Raw genomic sequence first — 23,099 nt, forward strand, 5'->3', positions numbered from 1 at the left:
AGTTATTTCTGTGACCATTGTGGGTTTTCTTTCATTAAACGAGGGGTACCAACAATTTTGACCACGTGTGTAGAGTAGAAAAAAAACCCCCCGCAAATGATGAATCTAGTCTAAAGTCACTTTTCTTTTTTTAGTCTTGTTATTACCGTAGTTTACTTTTTTGTGCTTAATTCTTCAAAATGATGCACGTGGTCCATGAATTTTGTGCAAAATCAAAAATGTTCTTTATTTTTGTTTTTATCCTTTTTGCAACTTTTTAATTCATGTTCTGCTAAAATGTTGCAAAAATTACAGGCCCACATAAAATCTCTCCAGCAGAGGACTGGAGTACATCTGTGTGAAAATGTGATGACTTTGATGAATCACCTGAAAACCTCTGGCTACCCCAAACCCACCCACAGTGGTGAACATATAAAAAGAAACAGAGATAAATAAAATAAAGTGTATCCAAGGTGTAAAAAAATAATAAGGCACAATAATAAACAGGTAACAACTAAACTAAAAAAAGGTGCAAGTGTGATAATAAATAGTCGATTGAGTGAGAAAGACCTTTAGCTATCCTCCCCAACCCAAATCCGCGAAAGTGAAAAAAAGGTAATCTAAATAATGATTACTTAGAAAGTTTTACTCTAGCACTGGTGAATGACTGCCAACTTTCTCTTTTGGACAACAGCATTATAAACAAGATATATATATATATATATATATATATATATATATATATATATATATATATATATATATATATATATATATATATATATATATATATATATATATATATATATATATATATATATATATATATATTTATATTATGTTATTATAAAAAAAAATTTTTTCCATTAAGAGTTGTCTGGGACTTTAGCATTGATGCCTTATCCTTAGGATAGGTCATCAATGTCTGACAGGTATCCCCACCGATCAAGTGTTCCCAGAATCCGAGGCAGCTGGAACTGGTCAGCTACAGAGCTGCACAGCACAGCTCCGTCGACTGTATAGTGGCCACGGCTGGGTACTGCACATCCACCACATATTCAAACCATTAGGGGGTTTATGTGCTGTCCTGGCCGTCGCCAACACCAGGACCGGATGATCGACAGGGGTGCTGGGTGTTGTACTCGCACCAATCAGATATTGATAACCTATCCTAAGGATGGGCCATCAATGTTACAGTCCCAGAAAACCCCTTTAAATATGTGAAAGTTGAGCTGATCTATATTTTCATGTATCGGTTAAAGAGGACCTCAGATGAATGAAGATAAGCATTGTAAACTCTCTTATCAGAACGAGCTCACTGGCGGATTCTCAGTTAACTCATTAACTCATGCTACAGCTCGCAATGTACAGGCAAACAGTGCACATTTTGTAATGAATCCCAATTGCAATTTTATATATAAATATATATATATATATATATATATATATATAGTACAGACCAAAAGTTTGGACACACCTTCTCATTTAAAGCTTCTGTATTTTCATGACTGTACAATTTTCATATTCACACTGAAGGCATCAAAACTATGAATTAACACATGTGGAATTATATACTTAACAAAAACGTGTGAAACAACTGAAAATATGTCTTATATGCTAGGTTCTTCAAAGTAGCCACCTTTTGCTTTGATGATTGCTTTGCACACTCTTGGCATTCTCTTGATGAGCTTCAAGAGGTAGTCACCGGAAATGGTTTTCACTTCACAGGTGTGCCCTGTCAGGTTTAATAAGTGGGATTTCTTGCCTTATAAATGGGGTTGGGACCATCAGTTGTGTTGTGCAGAAGTCAGGTGGATACACAGCTGATAGTCCTACTGAATAGACTGTTAGCTGTTTTTTTCTTGCCATAATACAAATTCTAAGTAAAGAAAAACGAGTGGCCATCATTACTTTAAGAAATGAAGGTCAGTCAGTCCGAAAAATTGGGCAAACTTTGAGTGTCCCCAAATGCAGTTGCGAAAACTATCGGTGCTACAAAGAAACTGGCTCACATAAGGACCGCCCCAGGAAAGGAAGACCAAGAGTCACCTCTGCTTCTGAGGATAAGTTTATCCGAGTCACCAGCCTCAGAAATCGCAGGTTAACAGCAGCTCAGATTAAAGACCAGGTCAATGCCACACAGAGTTCTAGCAGCAGACACATCTCTTCAACAACTGTTAAGAGGAGACTTTGTGCAGCAGGCCTTCATGGTAAAATAGCTGCTAGGAAACCACTGCTAAGGACAGGCAACAAGCAGAAGAGACTTGTTTGGGCTAAAGAACACAAGGAATGGACATTAGACCAGTGGAAATCTGTGCTTTGGTCTGATAAGTCCAAATTTGAGATCTTTGGTTCCAACCACCGTGTCTTTGTGCGACGCAGAAAAGGTGAACGGATGGACTCTACATGCCTGGTTCCCACCGTGAAGCATGGAGGAGGAGGTGTGATGGTGTGGGGGTGCTTTGCTGGTGACACTGTTGGGGATTTATTCAAAATTGAAGGTATACTGAACCAGCATGGCTACCACAGCATCTTGCAGCGGCATGCTATTCCATCCGGTTTGCGTTTAGTTGGACCATCATTTATTTTTCAACAGGACAATGACCCCAAACACACCTCCAGGCTGTGTAAGGGCTATTTGACCGAGAAGGAGAGTGATGGGGTGCTACGCCAGATGACCTGGCCTCCACAGTCACCAGACCTGAACCCAATCGAGATGGTTTGGGGTGAGCTGGACCGCAGAGTGAAGGCAAAAGGGCCAACAAGTGCTAAGCATCTCTGGGAACTCCTTCAAGATTGTTGGAAGACCATTTCCGGTGACTACCTCTTGAAGTTCATGAAGAGAATGCCAAGAGTGTGCAAAGCAGTCATCAAAGCAAAAGGTGGCTACTTTGAAGAACCTAGAATATAAGACATATTTTCAGTTGTTTCACACGTTTTTGTTAAGTATATAATTCCACATGTGTTAATTCATAGTTTTGATGCCTTCAGTGTGAATGTACAATTTTTATAGTCATGAAAACACAGAAAAATCTTTAAATGAGAAGGTGTGTCCAAACTTTTGGTCTCTACTGTGTATATATATATATATATATATATATATATATATATATATATATATATATATATATATATATATATATATATATATATATATATATATATATGTGTGTGTGTATATGTATATATATATATATATATATATATATATATATATATATATATATATAATATATATTTTTGACTAAAAATCAATTGCCCCAATGGTGTCAACATCATTTAATTCACACAAGATTTTCATCAGTTGTAGTATATTTCTTAAAACCTGATGTGGAAGTTCTGATAGAGGATCATCATTACAGGACAATCATTTCTTCAACAATAGGGCAAATGACAGAAGAGTACGTTGTGCCTGCGCAGTTTAGTGCCTGTTGCTAAGCAATGGTCCAAATTTATTTTGGCCACTGCCTAGAAAGAGAGATAAGAAGAAATAATTTCCATAGGAAACTCTATTTTTTTTTTTTATTTGCCAGAGTTTCCTTGTAACGTAAAACTCGGTTAAACACACACAGGCTGCTGCCTAGTGAACGGTACAAACAAGAATTATTGGCAAGCCTAAAAAAATGCTATCTCCATTTGCAAACCTTTCTTTAAAGTTATTTTTGATTTACAAATGTAGCAAAGATGCAGCCAATATTGGGATCTGCTGACAGAAGAACGTCAGTCAGGGTCATATAAGGCTACACAGTATAAGGCCGTTTCACACGTCGGCATATCTCCGGTACCAGAAAAAAACGGTACCGGAGATATCCGTGTCCCGTGTTTCCGTGTGTCCGAGTGTGTTACTTGTGTGCCGCATCAGGATCACACGGACGGAGCCTGGGAATCAGTTAGCGCTGTTGCTAAGCACCGGGTGCTGAACAATGCCCACATCATGGTTCCCTGCCGGCCCTGGGAACAGCACCAGCAGGGACAATGATAACGGTAGTGGTAGTCTGATCCCGCAGTGTCCCCACCTGTGAAAATAAGAATAAAATAATAAAATCCATGTACTCACCTCTCCAAGGTGTCCCCCGCTGTATCCATGCGACCGCTGCTGCAGAGGAGTCGGGGAGAATGAGCCACTCCGAAGCTGCAGCTCAGGAGAGGTGTCCTGTCACTCACTGAGCGCAGCTCAGGCTCATTCTCCCTGGCTCCTCTGCAGCAGCAGTCGCCTGGATTACAGCGGGGGACACCTAGGATAGGTGAGTATATGGATTTTATTTTATTCTTATTTTTACAGGTGGGGACACTGCGGGAGCAGACTACCACTACCCTCATCACTGTCCCTGGTGGTGCTGATAGCAGCACTGGTAGGGAACCATGATGAGGGCAGTATTCAGCACCTGGGCTTGGGAACAGCGCTAATTGTAGAGCTGATTCCTAGGCAGCGGTACGTGTCACACGAATGACACATGGATGTCATCCGCGTGGTACGTTTTACGGACCGTGTGTCCTCAAAAAAACGGACTTGTCTCTGTGCAGAGCATCATCATTGGTGACATTATACACAGGAGCTCTGTATATAGTGTATAGTGTACAGGTAATACAGTGATCACTGGTGACATTATACACCGGAGCTCTGTATATAGTGTACAGGTAATACAGTGATCACTGGTGACATTATACACAGGAGTTCTGTATATAGTGTACAGGTAATACAGGGATCACGGGTGATAATACACACAGGATATGATGGGGGAAAAAATGACATAGTGCCGTCCCCTGGGCCTTTTCTATAATTATGTCCCCATTCTGGACCCCTTCCTGTAATTATATCCCCCTTTTTGGGCCCCATATGTCTCCCATTGATTCTGTAATGAATTAAAATAAAACAAGATTCTTCTTCCTGTCCGCGGTCCAGCAGTTATCCTCTTCCTTCTTCATTTGCAGCGCGGACGCGCCAGTGCATGGCAGTGACGTCATACACCAGCGACATGTGCTCTGATGTCAGCTGCCAGGTTAGCAACTATTTCAACTATTGTGGTGCCGGGAGGGCTTCCTCCACCATAATATGTCAACTGAATGTGCATCCGATGATGCACATTCAGTTGAAACTGGCGGGTTGGCCCCTGAAACCACACCCGCGCACTGCTTACTGCCGGTTCAGGGAACCGGCTGTAATTTTAACAATTGGTTTTCCCCGAACCGGTGGGAACTGGCTGAATCCCTCCCCTGTGTCAGCGGAATACTCAAAGCATAACCCAGAGGTGTATCTAGGTTTTCTGGCACCCGGGGCAAGAGTTCAGTTTGGTGCCTTCCCCCTCCAGCGCATATGAGATTTGTACACTTAGTCATGTGCCAACGAGCTGCTTTCCCTAATTCTCTCAATGTTCAGTGAAAAACTGAGAGAAGCAAGAAGAGAAGTGAGTTGTCACGTGACTGTAAGTATGAAAATTGCATATGAGTGAAGTGGCCATGTGATGACTGCTGGAACCAGCAAGCAGAGCTGGATCCTGACAGTGAGTATATGGCTGCGTGCCCACTATGCGTTTTTCAAGCATTTTTGCCGCAGAATTTCCGCAGCGAAAACGCTTGGTAATACGTGCCTCATGGTCCCCAATGATAATCCGCATGTACTGTGCACATGCTGCGGAAATTTCCGCTGCGGATTATCATTGCGGAAAAATACGCAGCATGTCCATTAATTTTGCGGACACGCAGTGTAATTGCCGCCATTGACTTGCATTGAAACGCTTCATATCCGCATCACTACATGTGCACACGCGGATATTATGCGATTCAATGTGCGGATGGTACCCGGGTCTGGAGAAGACGAGACTCTCATCCAGACCTGGGTACCATAGAAACTGTAAAAAAAAGAATTTAAAATAAAAAATAAAGATTATACTCACCTTCCCATGGCCCCCGGTCTCCTCAGCGATGCGTGCGGTGTGTTGTGTGGCTCGTTGTGGTGTGAGGACCTGACATGATGTCATTGAGTCATGTGACCTGTCACATGACTCAATGACGTCATCGCAGGTCCTTCACACCACCACGAGACACCGGGGAGACCGGACGGAGCGGAGAAGGAGATCGGGGGCTATCGGAAGGTAAGTATAATCTTTATTTTTTATTCTTATTCTTTTTTTTTTTTTAACTATTACTTGGTCACACTATATATGCCGGCTGCATGGATTTATATAGTGTGACCAAGTTGTCAAGCACTTTTCCAAGTGATGGTAAAATCGCTTGGAAAAGCGCTTGATAACCCGCATGCAGAAATGCATGTGAAAAACGCTTGACAAACACTTCTACCTGGCGGGAAAAACGCATGTAAAATCCGCATGTGTTTTTCCTGCCAGGGAGAAGCGGAAAAAATATGCAGCATTTCTGCATCGTGGGCACATAGCCTATTACACGCGGTTAGGATTGGTTACAGGGCTTCATTTTGTAATTAAAGGAATTGTCCAGGTTTAAGAAGAAAGTCTGCAGTCATTCTATGTGACTGCAGGCTTCTGAATTCTCCTGGCGCACACACTGAACACTTAGGATTCTCCCTTGCACAAGAATGCGATTTGTATACTTCTGGCCACATTCCAAATAGACGTGTCCCGCCTAGCTCAATTCATTTTCATTGAGTGAGGGCACGCATCTCTAGTCAGCATGTGACCGCATGTATGCAAATCGCCGGCATGAGAGAATCCTGACAGCGTGCAGTAAACACTGTGAGAATTCAGAAGCCTGCAGTCACATAGAATGACTGCAGACTCATCACAAATTTGGACAACCCCTTTAATGCTCCTAACATAAATAAAAATATGAGCATTAGTCAGTATCACAAAAAAACATTTACATCCAGGTACCTTATAGATGTTGTCTCTAGAGTCGTTTTCTTTCTTTTCTTCTTCATCTTGTCCAGATGCCATGATGACTTTTCTCATCCACAACTCGTCTCTGCAGACTTCTATCTTCTCCGGTCTTCTGCAGCACATCGTCAACGATGCCCTTATAGATAGCAGAGTCATTATAATGACCCTGAATAAAAAAATATCTGCCCTACGCTGAGCCCCCGAATATATAATTGCCCCTCACTATATTCCCTGCACAAAATATGACCTCCACACTGTCTCTCTTATGGTACATACCCTCCACATTGCCCCCTCCTTACCATGCTGGGTCCCCTCTTCACACTGTCCTCTCACACTGTGTCCCCCCAATAGGGCCCAGTCTCTGTACTGTGCCCCCTCATTACACTCCCCCTCCTTGGCTTACTGTCCCCTCCTGGCTGTGCCCTTACACTGTCATCCCATGCTACCCCTTCACACACACACTGCTCAGTCTTTATTCTGTGCCCACTCACACTATTCTCCCCCCATACTGTCTCCTCATACTATTCCACTCAATAGTCTCCTCACACGTTCCCCCCTCCCACTTTCCATACTGCCTGCTCACATATCCCCCCCCGACTCCCCATACATGCCCCCATCTTACCCCTTGCTTCTCATATTGTGTCTTCAAATTTCTCCTGCTCCCCATATTGTGTCTGTACCGATCTCTCCCTTGCTCCCTTGTGTTCTCAAATCATTCCCAACACGTTACACTAAATGTCCCCCACCCTGTTACACTAAATCTCCCACACACCGTAAATACTCCCCTCCCACACACAGTAAATACCCCCCCCCACACACACACTAAATACCCCCCCACACACACAGTAAATATACTCCCCCACACACAGTAAATATTTCCCCGCACAGTTTATTTACCCCCACCTAGCATAAGTATTCCACACACACAGTAAACACCCCCAACATCAAATATCCCCCATTTATTCTTCGGTGTCTTAGTCTCCAGTCTAGAGCACTTTCCACCTGTTCTTCGTGCTGGGCTCCGGCGAGTGTCGTCAGCAGCGTGATCACATAACCCGATCCCGCGAGTGCAATCATCGGGAGCCGGCGCATAGCAGCTTCTGTGAGCTCAGTCTGGGGGGGCAGCAGAATGCAGCCGCCGGGGGAGACACATCGGACTGCCACATTAGGTGGCCCGATTGTGCCCCACCCCACCCCCAGATACGCCTCTGCATAACCAACCCACAGAATTTGTCCACTACATGATAACCCATTCCAAATGGGCTAAGGGTGGAGGAAACAAAGAATCAATACTTGTCTACAGACTTAGCACTGTGTCCCCCACTGGCTTCCTGGCTTATTTCTCCAGCAAAGGGGATCATGGGCAGCCGCCTTCTCATTCCACCTAATCCAGAAGAGATTGTTTATTCTAGCTCGTACAGAATGTGAAGGCTGCAGCGTTGCCGATTGACAGCAGTGTTCATGTGATGCCCTTCACCAGAAAAAGACAAGAGAGCAGCAAGGGACTAAGTGCAGAGAAGTGGCACTAGTCCCCGACCACCCCAGGCTCAGTTAGAAAGTGTTTTAAAAGTAAGACAGCAGGAAGGTAGGTTATGGCTGAACTGTTAAAAGGGGCTGTCCATTACAGTCCATATATCATAAATATTTAAAAAACAACAGCCAAAAAACCCAAAAAAACGTGGCACAATATTGATTGGAAAATTGGACAAGTAGGGGGCACCTAGTAATGAGATTTTAGGAATCTAGGTGGCAAAGGTGAGTTTTTAGAATTCGACTGCAGATTACCTTTACGTATGACTTTTTTCCATTTATTGTTTTTTGCTTTTTGTTTGCTAAAGCTTATTTCTTCTCTTACAGATCCTCAGTGGTATCCAGCAAGACAATCAATACGGTTAGACCCCAGTATGTAGGGGAGATTCCCTTAGGAGTAAATAACTTGTAGACAAAGTTTTGCTTAACTTTTGTTAATGTTCATATAGAAGATGTTAATCCTCATCTTCACACTGAACACCATCACTCAGGTTCATCTGAATATTAAGAATTCACATCAGTTTATACAATGTTCATTGTGCTGGCTTATGCAGAATTGGTGTTTTATTGAATAGCCTAAAATTTTGACATAAAAAAATATATACGTAGCTCTGTAGTCTTATAATTTTAACGTTTTTACCATCCATTGCGGAGCTTTTATTATACTACAATGTAAATACTCTCTAGTCCCTTAACCCATTGTCTAGTGCAACATACATAAGAAATAAATCATCAGAACTATGTAACTATCTACCACTGTAATATCTACATAGTACACTGGTTTCTCCGGAGGAGACAGAAGTCTGAACATGATTTACTGTACATTTACAAGTATTTCCATGTCTTCAATATAGAGGGAAGGTCCTTAAAAGACGAAGAAGTCCTGCGAGAGCTCCCAGTTGGCACCACAGCTACCTTATATTTTAGAGACTTAGGTCCTCAAATTGGATGGACTATGGTAATCCGTCAAATTATCCATCTATAGTTGAAATAAAAGGGTTTTCCAACTTGGGGAGGGGTGGGAAATTCTGGCTAAATTGTTGTCCTTGGTGGGATTTGAACCCAGTACCCCAGCACCGCAAAGCAACAGTGCTAACCACTGAGCCACCTTGCCACTACAGGTTATTTTTAATATTGCAGCTCTGCCTCATTTACATATCTGCATTCAATCTCTTCTCTTTCTATTCAGCCCCATTATGCAGTCATGAATTTTAGATACTTGTTTGTAATATGGGGTAAAGCTGAGATGTTAACAGGGTCAACTGTTTGGAGTGGTAAGCTCCGGTGCAGAATTGTGGCTGGTCGGTCAGCTCATCCTGACGTAGAGTGGCTCAAAATCACCATCCACATCAATGTCCTTATGATTGCAGCTATTAAATCTATTTCTGATGTGGATCGTGCTTTGGCACTACGCAATGGTCCCAATTCATTATCTTCTTTTTTCGTCTTGTGGCATTCATTGCCTTTTTCTGTGCCAAATTCTGCAAAATGCCGCACGAAATACTTGAATTTTGAATCGTCTTTAGTTTTGTCTTCAATCTTTCTTGCGACTTTTTAGCTCAAAAAGTTGCACGCTTTGAAAAATGTCGCAAACATTGTGCAAATTTTTTTTGAGGGGTGCACAGAAAATCAATTCAAGGGGGAACTGGAGTACATTTGCAGAAAAATTTTTGCTCCTTTTTGAAATGTTGCAAATGACGAGTCAGGTCAAAACATCTGGAAAGACTAAAATCCACCCACAAGGGCAAAATAAAAACGAAAAAATCAGACAAACACATAAAAAAGTCACTTTATAAAAAGGCGACATTAAAAAATTAGTATCGTGCAAACAAACGGCACAAAAACTAGACAAAAAAGGCACAATAGTAGTGATAAATCGAGCCCTATGTTCCTATGACTATGGTTAGCTGACAGCATACAGAACAGGAAGATTGTTATTGGGGGGGAATGAAGCGGAGACGCTGCAAATTTCGGACGGTCCATTCAAGTTCCCATAACCTGACAATACTTTACACGAGGGACTCGGCTGATTCAATATCTGTTTGTTTTTTTTCTTTCTTTTTCTCCAGGTTTTTCTAACAGAATATGCAGGGCCACTTTTTGTATATTTTTTGTTCTATTTTCGGATGCCTTTTTTCTACGGATTAGCCAAGGCTTTTACATCAAGTCCTCACTCCGTCGTTCAGTAAGTTCCATATTGAAGTAACGTTGCGTTTGCTTGATGTTACGCTCTGAGATGGGCTGTTGTAACCTGCTGACGAGACGCATTTTCTTCTACAGCTTGGCTTGCTGTTGTCATTCGTTCCACTATATCAAAAGATTGATAGAAACAATATTTGTTCATCGATTTTCACATGGGACAATGCCGCTGAAGAGTATAGTAAAGGTAAGGCATACGGCTGCTTTTGTAGCATCATTCATGTATATAGATCTAAGTACAACGCTTGTACGAAGAGAATGGTTGGGAAACCCTTCAGTATTTATATCTGTGATGTATAAAAGGGGGTAAATTAATATCTGTGGCTTTCACTGCAATCATTGTATCAAAATATGAGTATCTTAAGAATATGCCTTATGGACCAAAAGGATGATCCTTTTCAGTCTTTGTACTAAAATTATATGTAAAAATTATAAAATATTTGTGATATGTAAATAACCATTAAAACAAATTTGAGGAATAATATATATGGGTCAAGCGAATAATATTAATTTAAAGGGAATCTATTAGCAGGTTTTTGATATGTATTCTGAGAGCAACAAGATGTAGGGGCAGAGAGCCTGATTCCAGTCATGTGTCACTTAATGGACTGTGCGTTGCTTTTTCAATAAAATCAGTGTTTTATCAGCAGGAGATTATCACTAAGTGCCTCCTAGTCAACTGCTCTGTGTAACCCCTCCCCCACCACTGATTGGTAGCTTTCTACAGTGTATACAGAATTCTGCCAATCAGTGGTGTGGACGGGGTTATACAGAGTTCAGCATTCCGAGAACTGATAGATCTGCAGCAGAGAAAACTGATTGTATCAAAATGACAGCAAGCAGCCCAGCAAATGACACATCGCTGGAATCAGGGTATCAGCCCATACATCATGCTGCTCTCAGACTGCATAGCAAAAAAATGGCGACAGATTCTCTTTAAGGAGCTTTTCTATGCATAATTATATGTAAAAGATGTTAACTCAGAGCCAATCATTTCCGATTGTGACCTTACCGGCGATCAGATGATCAGCCTCTCTTACAGAAATACACTCTGTTCTGGCTCATACAGGGAAGTCCCCACTGGACAAATCCTTCTAGAATCACCATTTTTATAATAAATGCATATTTTGCAGTATACAGAATGATCTATGGCCTATTACATTGCAACTCTTATGTAAGAGCAAATATGTCAGATGCAGACCAGGAACTGCAAAGGAGCCCATAGCTTCATGGCATTCTAGTACGCATTGGCTGGGAGGAACCTAGCCTTTTAGACTTTAAATGGGACCATTCAAATATAAAAAACATTGAAATATATCAGAGAAACATGCTTCTTTCTCCACTTATGAGCCACTTATTCCACTTCTCCCTGCCTCCCAAACTTGTCATCCACTCTGAAACAGGTCTCAACTCTATGGTGCTCAGACAAGATGCACTGCCAACTCGGTGAGCTGTCAGTCTACTCCTCCCGCTATACTTTAGGGAGGGAAAATGAGGAATAAGGACTAGAGTGAGAAAACAGGCAGGCAAATACAGATCGTGCTGAGCGTTATAATGAGTCTTCTAACTCAACCTTAGAGCTGGATTCACATCTATACTGCTCAATACTGCTGTTTAATTTCCTCCATGCTGCTTTTGTCTTTGTGCTAACTAAGGCATGAAGAACAGGAATCCCTCTCTTTGTGCTGTGCTCTATATAGGAGACATTATAGCAGCTAATTTCCAATTGCAAATAAAGAAACAGAGTCTGCAGAGGGAAAAACTGGTGAAAATGAAGAATACAAGACATATATTGGCCAGAGATAGTGTTACTGCTCATGCGCACACACATTGTGAATACTTACTTGAGAGAATACAGTTGTACACATTGCCTCCACCATGTGTTACAGAGGATGTGCTGTTCTTTGGATCAGTAGCCATTCCTAGCCCATCATTCTGGTACAGGTTGATCTTAGTTTCTTCTATCCTGTGAATGCTTTTCTAGAACTGGGCGGCTACTTTAGATGTTTTTTTGGCAAAGTCTAATCTGGCCTTTCTGTTTTTAGGCTGATTAATGGTTTGCACCTTGTGGTGAACCCTCTGTATTTCCTCTCGTGAAGTCTTCTCTTTATTGTAGACTTAGAAAACTGAAAGACCGACTTCCTGGAGAGTGTTCTTCATTTCGGTGGATGTTGTGAAGGGGTTTTCTTTGCAAAGGATTCTGTGATCAATCACCAATTTTGTCTTCCATGGACGTCTATGCCTTTTTTTTTTTTAGTTCTCAAACCAGTGTACTTTTTTTTTTTTTTTTGCAGAATGTACCAAATGTTGATTTGGCCACTTCTAACATTTTTTCTCTCTCTGATGGATTTCGTCTTTATTCAACTGAATGATAGTCTGTTTCTCTTCAATTGAGAGCTCCTTTGACCGCATGTTGTGGGTTCACAGCAACAGCTTCCAAATTCAAATTCCACTCCTGGAATCAGTTCCAGACCTTTCACCTACTTAATTGGAGGCCGGCGTTCATAGTAGATTTACAACGACAGGCATGGGGGTCTTCTGCAGACCCCCGGCTGTCATGACAACCCATTGGTGCCCTGCGATCACGTGACAGAGGTGCCGATGGGTGACACGCTTGCGGTTAGCGTGTGTTAAATGCTGCTGTCAGAGATTGACAGCGGCATTTAACTTGTTAAGAGCCGTGAGTGGATTGCAAATCCACCCACGGCTGTTAGATGCACATGACAGCTCCACCAGCAGGGCTTGTAACCCATGTCATACCCATGGCCCTACCGTACATCCCTGCAGCGAAGTGGCTCCCCCAGTACAGCGGCAAACCAGATACCCTGTCTGGATTCAAAAGGAAAATATGCAGTATACTGGACATGTACTCTATGACAGGCAAGCAAAGAGCCGCTGTCGTATTGGGACAGTTGACTGGTGGTGCAGAGCGAGAGGTAGAAACCTGGTCGACCGCAGACCAGGAGTCAGTGTCCGCAATCTTTAAAAAGTTACAGACTGTCTTTGAGGATCGTACTGAGACAGACCTCCAGATGAGGTTCTACAACTGCTCTCAGCAATCGGAAGGACAGTGTTCGGGACTATGCCTGGCATTTATAAGGGGCCCTGCGAGCTCTGAAACAGGTTAGTCCAACCAGCATCAATAATGAAAATAAAATGCTGATGGAACAGTTTATCCGGGGACTGAGGTCTCAAGAAGAGAGCAGGACTGTGCGTTGGTGGTCCCTGGATCATCCAGATGCCACCTTTGACACCCTTAAGGACATGGCTATAAAAGGACTGCAGCCCCTGGAAACAACTGCTATCCAATGTTACCAGGGTGGGGCCACCCCAGTGCCTGCAGCGTCCACCTTTTCCCCAGTGGCTGCTGAAGCCAAGGTTCCAGCAACGTCCCCTAGTGAGCTGGACAGCCTGCGCTCTGAAGTGCGTCAGTTGAGCAAAACCCTGACCACTGTACTGAGTGCCCTGCAGCTGCGGACGGAGCCCGAGGAGGAAGGATCCTGCTAGCCGACAGCCCTGAGGATGTCCCCTGGATGAGAAGGAAGAGGAGGACAACGCCACCCCCTGGGAGAACCAGCGGCCAACGCCGCCTTCCGAGGGACCCTGTCTGCCACCGCTGCCACAAGACAGGTCACGCCGTCCGGAGCTGTCCTTTAAACGAGCAAACCCTGGGGCAGAGGGCCGACACCCAGGAGTAGACCCCTCAGGCCCATCAAACTGGTACCGCAGGTTCGTGGGAGGAAGACCTTTCCTGTCCATCGTGCTGGACGGCATCGCGACACCTGCTCTGCTGGACACAGGATCTCAGGTAACCATCATGCCTGATGTCCTCTACAAAAGGTTCTGGTCCATAGACGAACTTCACCCACCAGATCCAAATCTTTCCGTGTATGCCTCAAACGGCCTCCCCCTTAACCTAGTCGGGGTTAAGGATGTGGCAGTAAAGGTGGGAAGAGTGGAACTGAAGGACTAGGGACTAATTGTAGTAGAGACTAATCCTGATGATATAGACTTGTATATGGTACTTGGCACAAATATTGTTAGTAACTGTTTGGGAGAAGTGTTCTTCTTGCTCCAACAGATGGCTGACACTGCCAGACCAGGGCAGAGAAGGGCGCTCCAGAAAGAGATCTGAGCCCTTATGTACCAGCAACAGATAAAGCTAACAGGCGGTGAAATTGGTAATGTACGGGTGACAGACCCGGTACCCATTGTGATTCCCCAGATGAGTGAAATGCTGATTTGGTGTAGAGCAGCAATAGGTCTCAAAGGATGGAGCTACCAGGCGGTAGTAGAGGCGCTTAGCTCAGAGCATAGACCTACATTCTTAACTGCCAGAGGGGTAGTGGATGTACGCAATGGGAGGGTGCCCGTACGCCTCCTAAACTATGGGGAGGACGAGGTTAGATTACCACGCTATGCCACTGTTGCCAAATTGTACACAGTAAATAACAACTCCATACACACGGCGGAGTCCTTAACCTCACCAGACGAAGTAGGGGATAATGACCCGGCAACCCAGGTGGAGGACTGGTGTCAACAGCTCCAAGTTGGGACAGACACCACTCCTGCCCATCAGAAGCAGGGTGTACACCGGGTGGTTCAGGAATACGCGCAGGTATTCAGTAAGCACCCACTTGACTTTGGGAGGATTAAGGGGGTTCAACACCATATCCCCACAGGTGACCATCCACCCATCAAAGAACGTTACAGGCCTATACCACCAGCACACGACCAGAAGGCGAAGGAGATGTTGCACGACATGAAGAAGGCAGGGGTAGTAAGGGATAGTTGTAGTCCCTGGGTAGCTCCCCTAGTTCTAGTCAGGAAAAAGGACGGAAGCATGAGAATGTGTGTAGATTACAGACAAGTAAATCGCATTACACATAAAGATGCATACCCTTTACCACATATAGAGGAATCCCTGGCTGCCTGAAAGTCTGCAAATTATTTCTCCACCCTTGACCTCACTAGTGGGTACTGGCAAGTAGCTGTTGCTGAGGAGGATGGGGAGAAGACGGCCTTCACCACCCACCCCGCTGGGACTCTCCGAGTTCAATAGTATGCCGTTTGGACTCTGCAACGCCCCCGGAACTTTCCAGAGATTGATGGAGTGCTGCCTGGGACACCGCAACTTCAAGACTGTACTACTATACCTGGACGACGTGATAGTATACTCCAAAACGTATGAGGACCACTTGAAGCACCTGGCGGAGGTATTTGAGTCGCTGTCCCGGTATGGGATGAAGCTGAAGCCCTCAAAGTGCCACCTGCTCAAGCGAAAGGTCCAGTACCTGGGGCACATCGTTAGTCCAGAGGGAGTAGCACCAGACCCGGAGAAGGTCACTGCCATCCAGAAATGGCCGGAGCCGAAGAGCCTCAAGGAGGTACGTCAGTTCCTGGGACCAGTCGGGTATTACCGGAGGTTTGTGAAGGACTATACCAAGAAAGCGGCGCCTCTGCAAGACCTCCTGGTAGGAGGTGCAGAAATCCCCCGTTCCAGTGGGGTAAGGAGCAAGCTGAATCCTTTGAGGTGATGAAGGGGATCCTTACCGGTGAAGAGATCCTAGCCTACCCTGACTACAGCCAACCATTCCTGCTGTACACTGATGCCAGCCACGAAGGATTAGGAGCTGTACTGAGTCAGACGCAGAATGGCCGAGAGAAGGTGATCGCCTATGCAAGCAGGAAGCTCCGCCCGACCGAGAAGAACCCAGAGAACTATAGCAGCTTCAAGTTGGAGTTCCTGGCCCTGGTCTGGGCCATCACCGAGCGGTTCAAGCACTACCTAGCCTCCAGTAAGTTCACTGCCTTCACTGATAATAACCCTTTGACTCATCTGGAAACAGCCAAGCTAGGAGCCATGGAACAACGATGGATGGCTCGGCTGTCAAACTACCAATTCACTATTAAGTACCGGGCGGGCCGCAAGAACGCCATCGCCGATGCCCTGTCCAGGATGCCTCACCAGTCGGACACTGAAGAAGAAGTGAATGACCTGGAGGAGATTGAACTACCTGCCTTTCATCGGAATGGGATGGTCCACGAGCAACGAGCCTCCAGGAGGCACCGCAGTAAGACATTAAACCCCCTGCCTCACCACGGCTGGAAGGAGACCCAGGACAGCGACCCGGTTGTCAGCCGTATCAAAGAGCTGATAACCCAGGAAGGTTCCTCCCTGGAGAAGGACGCGTCTCTACAAGCCAAGCAGCTGTGGAATGAGAAGAGCCGGCTGTTCATCTATAGAGAGAAACTGTGTCGGAGGTACGTCAACCCCAAAACCCATGAGATGGTATGGCAGATAGTGGTGCCCAAGACAGACATCCAGATGGTGTTGGAAGCCTACCACGATCAGGCGGGGCACTTTGGCTGGAAGAAGCTAGAAACCCTGCTGAAGTGTCGGTTTTATTGGGTAGGAATGCGCAGTTCCATTGAGAGGTGGTGCCGGAATTGTGGACCCTGTAGCCTCAGAAGAAAAGACTACAGCAGCCAGAAGGCACCCCTGCAACCCATCAAGACAACTCGTCCCTTGGAGATCGTGGCCCTGGATCATGTCAATCTGTCACCCAGCAGGTCAGGATATTCCTATGCCCTGACCATGGTGGATCACTACTCCCGGTTCCTGGTGGTCGCCCCCTTCAAGGATCTGACGGCAGAGACAGCAGCGAGGACATTTCAGGCGTACTTCTGCAGGCCCCATGGATACCCGGAGCAGGTGCTGACGGATCAGGCCCAGCCTTTGAAGCCGAATTGTTCAAGGAGTTCTGCCATCTGTACGGGTGTAAAATAATCCGGACTACACCGTACCACCCCCAAACGAACGGTCTCTGTGAAAAGATGAATAACATCGTCATCGACCTGCTGAAGACCTTACCACTAGAGGAGAGAAATCAGTGGCCAAACCTACTACCTGACCTGGTAGAGCTGTACACACATACCTGTGAGTTCCACCAATTGTACTCCAGCATATCTCATGTGAGCAAGACCCGGGAAGTTGCCCATGGGCCTGGAGCTTGGTGTAGTAGAACCAGAAGCAGATATGTCCACTGAGGACTGGGACACGACCATACAGGAGCAGTACAGAAGAGTACAGGCCTGTGTCGAGGACAGTCTCACTCGGGTGAGGGACAAGTAGGAAGCCCACTACAATAAAAGTGCGCCCGCAGAACCCTTCACACCAGGAGAAGTGGTGTTAAAGAGGAAAAGGAGAAACCACAAACTTGATGACCAGTGGGAGAGAACCCTGCACTGTGGTAAATTCAAGATTTGATAACAAGAAGACCTGTTTGATTAGCAAAGACGGAGGAATAACGACTGCAACGGTATCTAGAGACCATCTGAAGTTGTGTCCAGACCTGCTACAGCCCCAAGAAGTGCCTCTCACCGTACCGGAGGAGCCTAAAGAAGCAGTACTCCATACTGACTTAGGAGATTTCACGGCAGATTGGCCTCAACTAGGAGGAGCAGTAATAATACCTGTGATCCACTTCTTTCAACAGCCAGAAGACCCTCCACAGCAAGTCGAGCCTGTAAGTGCTTCAGAAGAGCCTGCTCAAGAAGAATCCCCGGAAGAAGGATCCCCGGTTGGAGCAGAACAAGAAGGCCCAGCCAATGCTATACTTGCCAGTCCCGTAGAGAGGTTAAGGCAACCCTGCCGTCCCCCAACACTTAGAACTGACAGAATGGGAGGTAGTGCAAATACTAGTTCCTCACGCATCCCAGTACCACGTAGGTCGACACGTAGCACACGAGGTCAGACCCCTGTCAGATACAGAGAATAGAGAAGGAAACTCTGACAGTGTAGATAGTTGCCCCTGGGGTATTGTCTTGTGTATTTTCTTTTATGTATATCTTGATATGTGCTTTGCCTTACTAATGGACAGTTTAAGAGATATGGACACTTCCCTTGTTATCTCTAGTTACCCGTAAGGGTACATAAAGAACTTTGTGGCTGAGGACTGTGTGCAGCCCAAAAACTGTTTGCTGTAAATAATTGCACTCCCTGGAGTGCCCCTTTAGGTGACCTCAGAACAAAAACCTGTCTGGCGTGGCAGAAGTGGAGGTCCAACTCAGGTTCGCCATGCCCTGCAGCCACCCCAGGGTCTGTGTTGAGGGTTTGCTTTGGACAGGTCCCTCAAGCTACCTTGTACTTTACCCATGAGATGGACACCCTGTCAGGGGACCTCACCGGAACAGACTTAAATTCTGAGGTTGCTTATTGTATGTATGTATGTATGTATATATTTATTATTTATAATGTTTTATTATGCAACGTTCAAGCAAAGTGCCTCTCATAAAGGGAAGAATTATTGTGTTACATGTTAAAAAAATTACTTCAGTCCGGGAGTACTGAGCTTTGCTAGGGGGGAATGTGGCGCCCTGCTGCGCATTGGTGCCACAGATCCCAGAGGGGTGCATGGACGGACTTCTCCACAAGAGGCTCTCATAGCTTTCACACATCTCCACCCTACCACCTCAGACTACCAGAGGGAGCCCGGATAGGGATATATATACTGGAGGGTGGAGTTTGGCAGTCAGTCTGTTGAGAGGAGCTCCTGCAGAAGCTAGCCTGCAGTGGAGCTCAGTCAGTTCAGTCCAGACTCAGAGAGCTCAAGTTAGTGAGCCTAGGGCGTGCCGACGCCAAAAGAGCGGTGAAGAGTAGCGAGGCCTACTGCCCGTGTGAAGCCTAGTGAGGGCCCCGAGCGTGGCCGGAGGCGAGTGGAAAGCGAGTAACATAGGGGGCAGAGGAGCTTTACCCGCTCACCCCAGGAACATATACCGGACACCGGGTCCACGTCTGTAGGGATTCCTTACACCCAGCAGAAACAACCGGAACCTCTGGCGAACTATATGTCCCAGGAACACCAAAAGCTGATTACGTACCAGGGTCAGGAATCACGGAGGCCCCAGAGACCAGGGAGTGTGAACTCCAACAGAAGGCCCTACCACCAGGTCAGCAGGTGCAAGACAGAGACCAAGTTAGGCCTAGCTCCAGGCAGGTCAGAAACTTATCAAGGAAAGGCAAGGAACAGGAGGCCCCACACCCGCTCACTGGGGAGAGTTCTGATATGCACCCTTCACCCTGAAGTACCCTGGCCCGTGCCAGAAACACCACCAGTAAAGGTACTGAAGTGAACTGTTGTGTGTGTGCCTATTCTTCCTCTGACCCGGCTGAGTCCCCTCTGTCCTGCATCCCTACACTTACGCTGCCCTGAGGCCCCGCTCCACCTGTAGGGAGTCGTACCAACTAAGCTGCCTAAACATCGGCCTGACAGGACTGGCACAGCGCTGGTGATCCTCACCAGACACCACGGGTGGCGTCACGAACATCCCTATCCCATACATCTTCCCCCCTTCTTTTAAGAGTGACCCCAGGGTACGGGCCCGCGAGCCGACCACCGCGACATCCCCCAAGATCAGGCAACAACAAGGCCCGGGCGCCGAGTCTTCCCCCGTCCCCTGGGCGCGTCAATATGAATAGAGGATAACTTGCTGACCTCTTGCAATCCCAAGGTTGGTGATTTTGATCCCGAGATCGGGGCTCTGTCTTGAGTGGAAGTGGAGCAAAGGTATGCATGCTCGGCTTCTGCGCTATTCATTTTCTGTGATACTGTGCGGTAGAAATTTGAGCCATGTACTCGGCTATTTCCGGGAGGACGATGTATGGAGCGGTGGCCTAGTATGCACATCTCTGCCCCATTCAATATAGGGCTGCAGAAGAGGACATAATTTGTTTTATTGGGAATAACTCTTTAACTGTACCTCCAGTTGGCACCATTTCTCTTGCAATGTCTAAAGCTTAACTGAACTGAAGATGAAGAATCTACTAATGTCTAAGAAGTAAAACTATGTGAACTAAACTAATATGTCATCCATGCCGCAGAACATCTCTCTGCCATACAGTATGCTACCATTACTTATCAAAATAGGCATCTCGCTCACTGTTCATTTTTTCTGGATAATGAGGTCTACAGAATGTCAGAATAACGGGCTTTTACTCAAAGTTTTATCTTTTCTTAGCACCTAGCCAAATTAGGCTAGATAGGCAGACAGGAAAAATGTCGCTCTCCAGCCTTTTGAGGACTTTGACAACTTTGCTAATCAATATATCTTGCTGAGGGTGTTGTCTATTCAAAGGATTAGGGCTCGCTCACATCAGTGTATACATCAGACAAGTGCTATCTGATTTTTTTTTTTCTTATCGGATAGGACACAGACCAATGTTATTCAATGCACAATTTTTTTCATTTATTGACACAATCTGTCAGTGGGAAAAATCGCAGCATTCTGGAATTTCACTTTGAAATCGGATGGCACGCACCTATTCAAGTCTATGAGTGCGTGGAAATCATTGGGCTGCACTCAGATGGCATATGAGTGCAGTCTGGTTTCCCGCAGACTTACAGAATGGAGAAAATGGAGACATTTTGTTCTCCATCTTCTCCTCATCCGAGAGAATCTGATCACACTGTGCTGACACTTGCATCAAACTCTGATCAGAGTGTCATTTGAGAGACTCTACGGCTGTCTGACCCTAGTCTAATAGTGTTTGTGCGAAAGAACCTGAAATTTTGAGATTGAGAGGTGGAATCATGTCTAACGTCTGAGCTGTGGGCAACTTGCTGACAGAAGTAGTGTCTCACTGGTAGTAGATGCAAATTCATTCTCCTCCAGGAAGAAGAACCCTGACACTGAAGTGCCACCTATTAGAGGCTGCCACCCTACAAATTAGTGTTCAACCATTTTCGGAGCCTTGCCACATGACTTTAGATATTTAGCCAAACCGGAGTCGTCTTCGAAAGGAAAACGAAACCCATTCTTGGAAAGCTGTTCATTTGATAGCCAGCTTTCTTTTCTTCCACTTGGAAGAGAGCTAATTTGCAAATTCTTCAAATTTAGGTTGGCGGGGAATCTACTATAGGGCATGTGCAACCTTAAAGAGAAACTGTTGTTTTAGTTTCTATTTATAAAATCAAAAGTATACATGAAAATAAGCAACTTTGTAATGTATCTTATCTGTCACGGGGGTGTCAGATGTGACAGACAATCACCCTGCAATTGGTTGCAGGAGATCCCTTCGTTTGGCATTACAGACACCTTCTTAGCTGTCTCACTCTAGGACCCAGCGGCTACCGCCCTCCTGCTCTAATTGACAATCAGGCCTGGGTGTTTAAATAGTTCCTGGTTGCTACACAGAGGTGCCGGTGATATTCACATGACCCCTTGTGAAGGCTTGGAGCAAGTGCAGTTCTTATTCTTCTCTGGTGCTAAGAAGACGTGTGTGCCATCTCTCTGCAGTCAACTCAAGCTAAGCTACTTCCCCCGTGTCTGTCTCACCTTGCTGTCTTTAGTTGTCAGTTGGGATCGACTAGCGCTCCTCCCCCATTCCCTATCCAGGGCGAAGCGCTAAGGAAATACAGCGATAGGTTCCTGTGCAGCGATTGGTGAGGAACCAATATAGGGACGGTACGGGGAGACTGTGATTGCAGATCAACCTAGGAGGTTTCCGCTTTCCCCTTTCCCTAGCGTCTGGGCTCCCTTCCCCTCATCCCTTTGTGTTGCACTTTGTCTTTCCTACACTGTGCATGACATTATCAGAGAAATCTGCTTCTTTTTTCTCCAGGACTTATCTTTTATTCTTAAAATTCCAAATTCACGGGTAAAATCTGTATTCCGTGAAGACAGATTTTTACATTACTGAGATACAATCTTATCAGTAGCAATTGTCATTTCCCATGTAAAGGGAAGTGAGGAGGAAGATGGGGGAGCTAGAGGCTGAGCTCTTCCCTCCTCCCTTCTACATAGAATCTTATAAGCACCAGCTGTCATCTCTTATTTCAGTAATGTAACAATCTATCTTCACTGAATACTGATTTTACCTGTCAAATGAGAATTTGGGGACTGAATGATCAGTCCTGGCAGAGAAAGAAGCAGATTTTTCTAATAAGATACAGTACAAAGTTTATCATTTTCATGTGTACTATTGATTTATGGAATAAAGAGTAAGGCTATGTTCACACTAAGTGTTTTTTTTTCTACAGCAAAACCTGATCTCTTGGCAGGAAAGAAGCTGCATCAAATATGCATGCAGGTTTTGGTGTGTTTTTTGGTGCGTTTTTCAGGATCCCAAAGTTCAGCTTTGCTTCCACCACAGAAGCATGAACACAGGTCACCAATGCAAAACATATGTGAAACCATATTAACCAGAATTTCAAAAGTAACAGTGGGGGAGGTGAATTGTTCAGGAATCGTTTACCTAAGACACTGGCAGTGCATTGAGTTTGTAGGACACTATTTATTTTCTCACTATGGTCTGCCATTGAGTTGCTCGGGGATTGTTCAATTTCACACCTCTGTGGGCCACTGGTATTGTTCAATCTCACACCTTGGTCGGCCAATGTTTACATTTTACACATCACTAATTTAATTCAACTGTCCTAATCCAAACTGCCATCTCAGATGACCAAGACAAGATGGTAAAATCACAAAAATAAATGAGTTTCACATTCTGCTCTACTTGCTTTTTTTCCACTAAAAACG

The 23,099-nt window shown here is 45.1% G+C and overlaps 1 protein-coding gene across 1 annotated transcript in view; it reads left to right on the forward strand.

Moving 5' to 3' along the window:
* The window catches only part of LOC141156813 (very-long-chain enoyl-CoA reductase-like), a 78,304-nt gene that overhangs the window by 36,599 nt on the left and 18,606 nt on the right, over positions 1–23,099 (forward strand). The window contains exons 4-7 of the mRNA XM_073643221.1: positions 8,688–8,732; positions 9,215–9,318; positions 10,430–10,545; positions 10,641–10,746. Coding sequence (XP_073499322.1) covers positions 8,688–8,732; positions 9,215–9,318; positions 10,430–10,545; positions 10,641–10,746 — 371 coding nt within the window. The remainder of the gene's footprint in view (positions 1–8,687; positions 8,733–9,214; positions 9,319–10,429; positions 10,546–10,640; positions 10,747–23,099) is intronic.

This window comes from Phyllobates terribilis, unplaced genomic scaffold (assembly GCF_046119375.1).
Source record: "Phyllobates terribilis strain yellow unplaced genomic scaffold, ASM4611937v1 Scaffold_8__6_contigs__length_399053987, whole genome shotgun sequence".
Classification (NCBI taxonomy): domain Eukaryota; kingdom Metazoa; phylum Chordata; class Amphibia; order Anura; family Dendrobatidae; genus Phyllobates; species Phyllobates terribilis.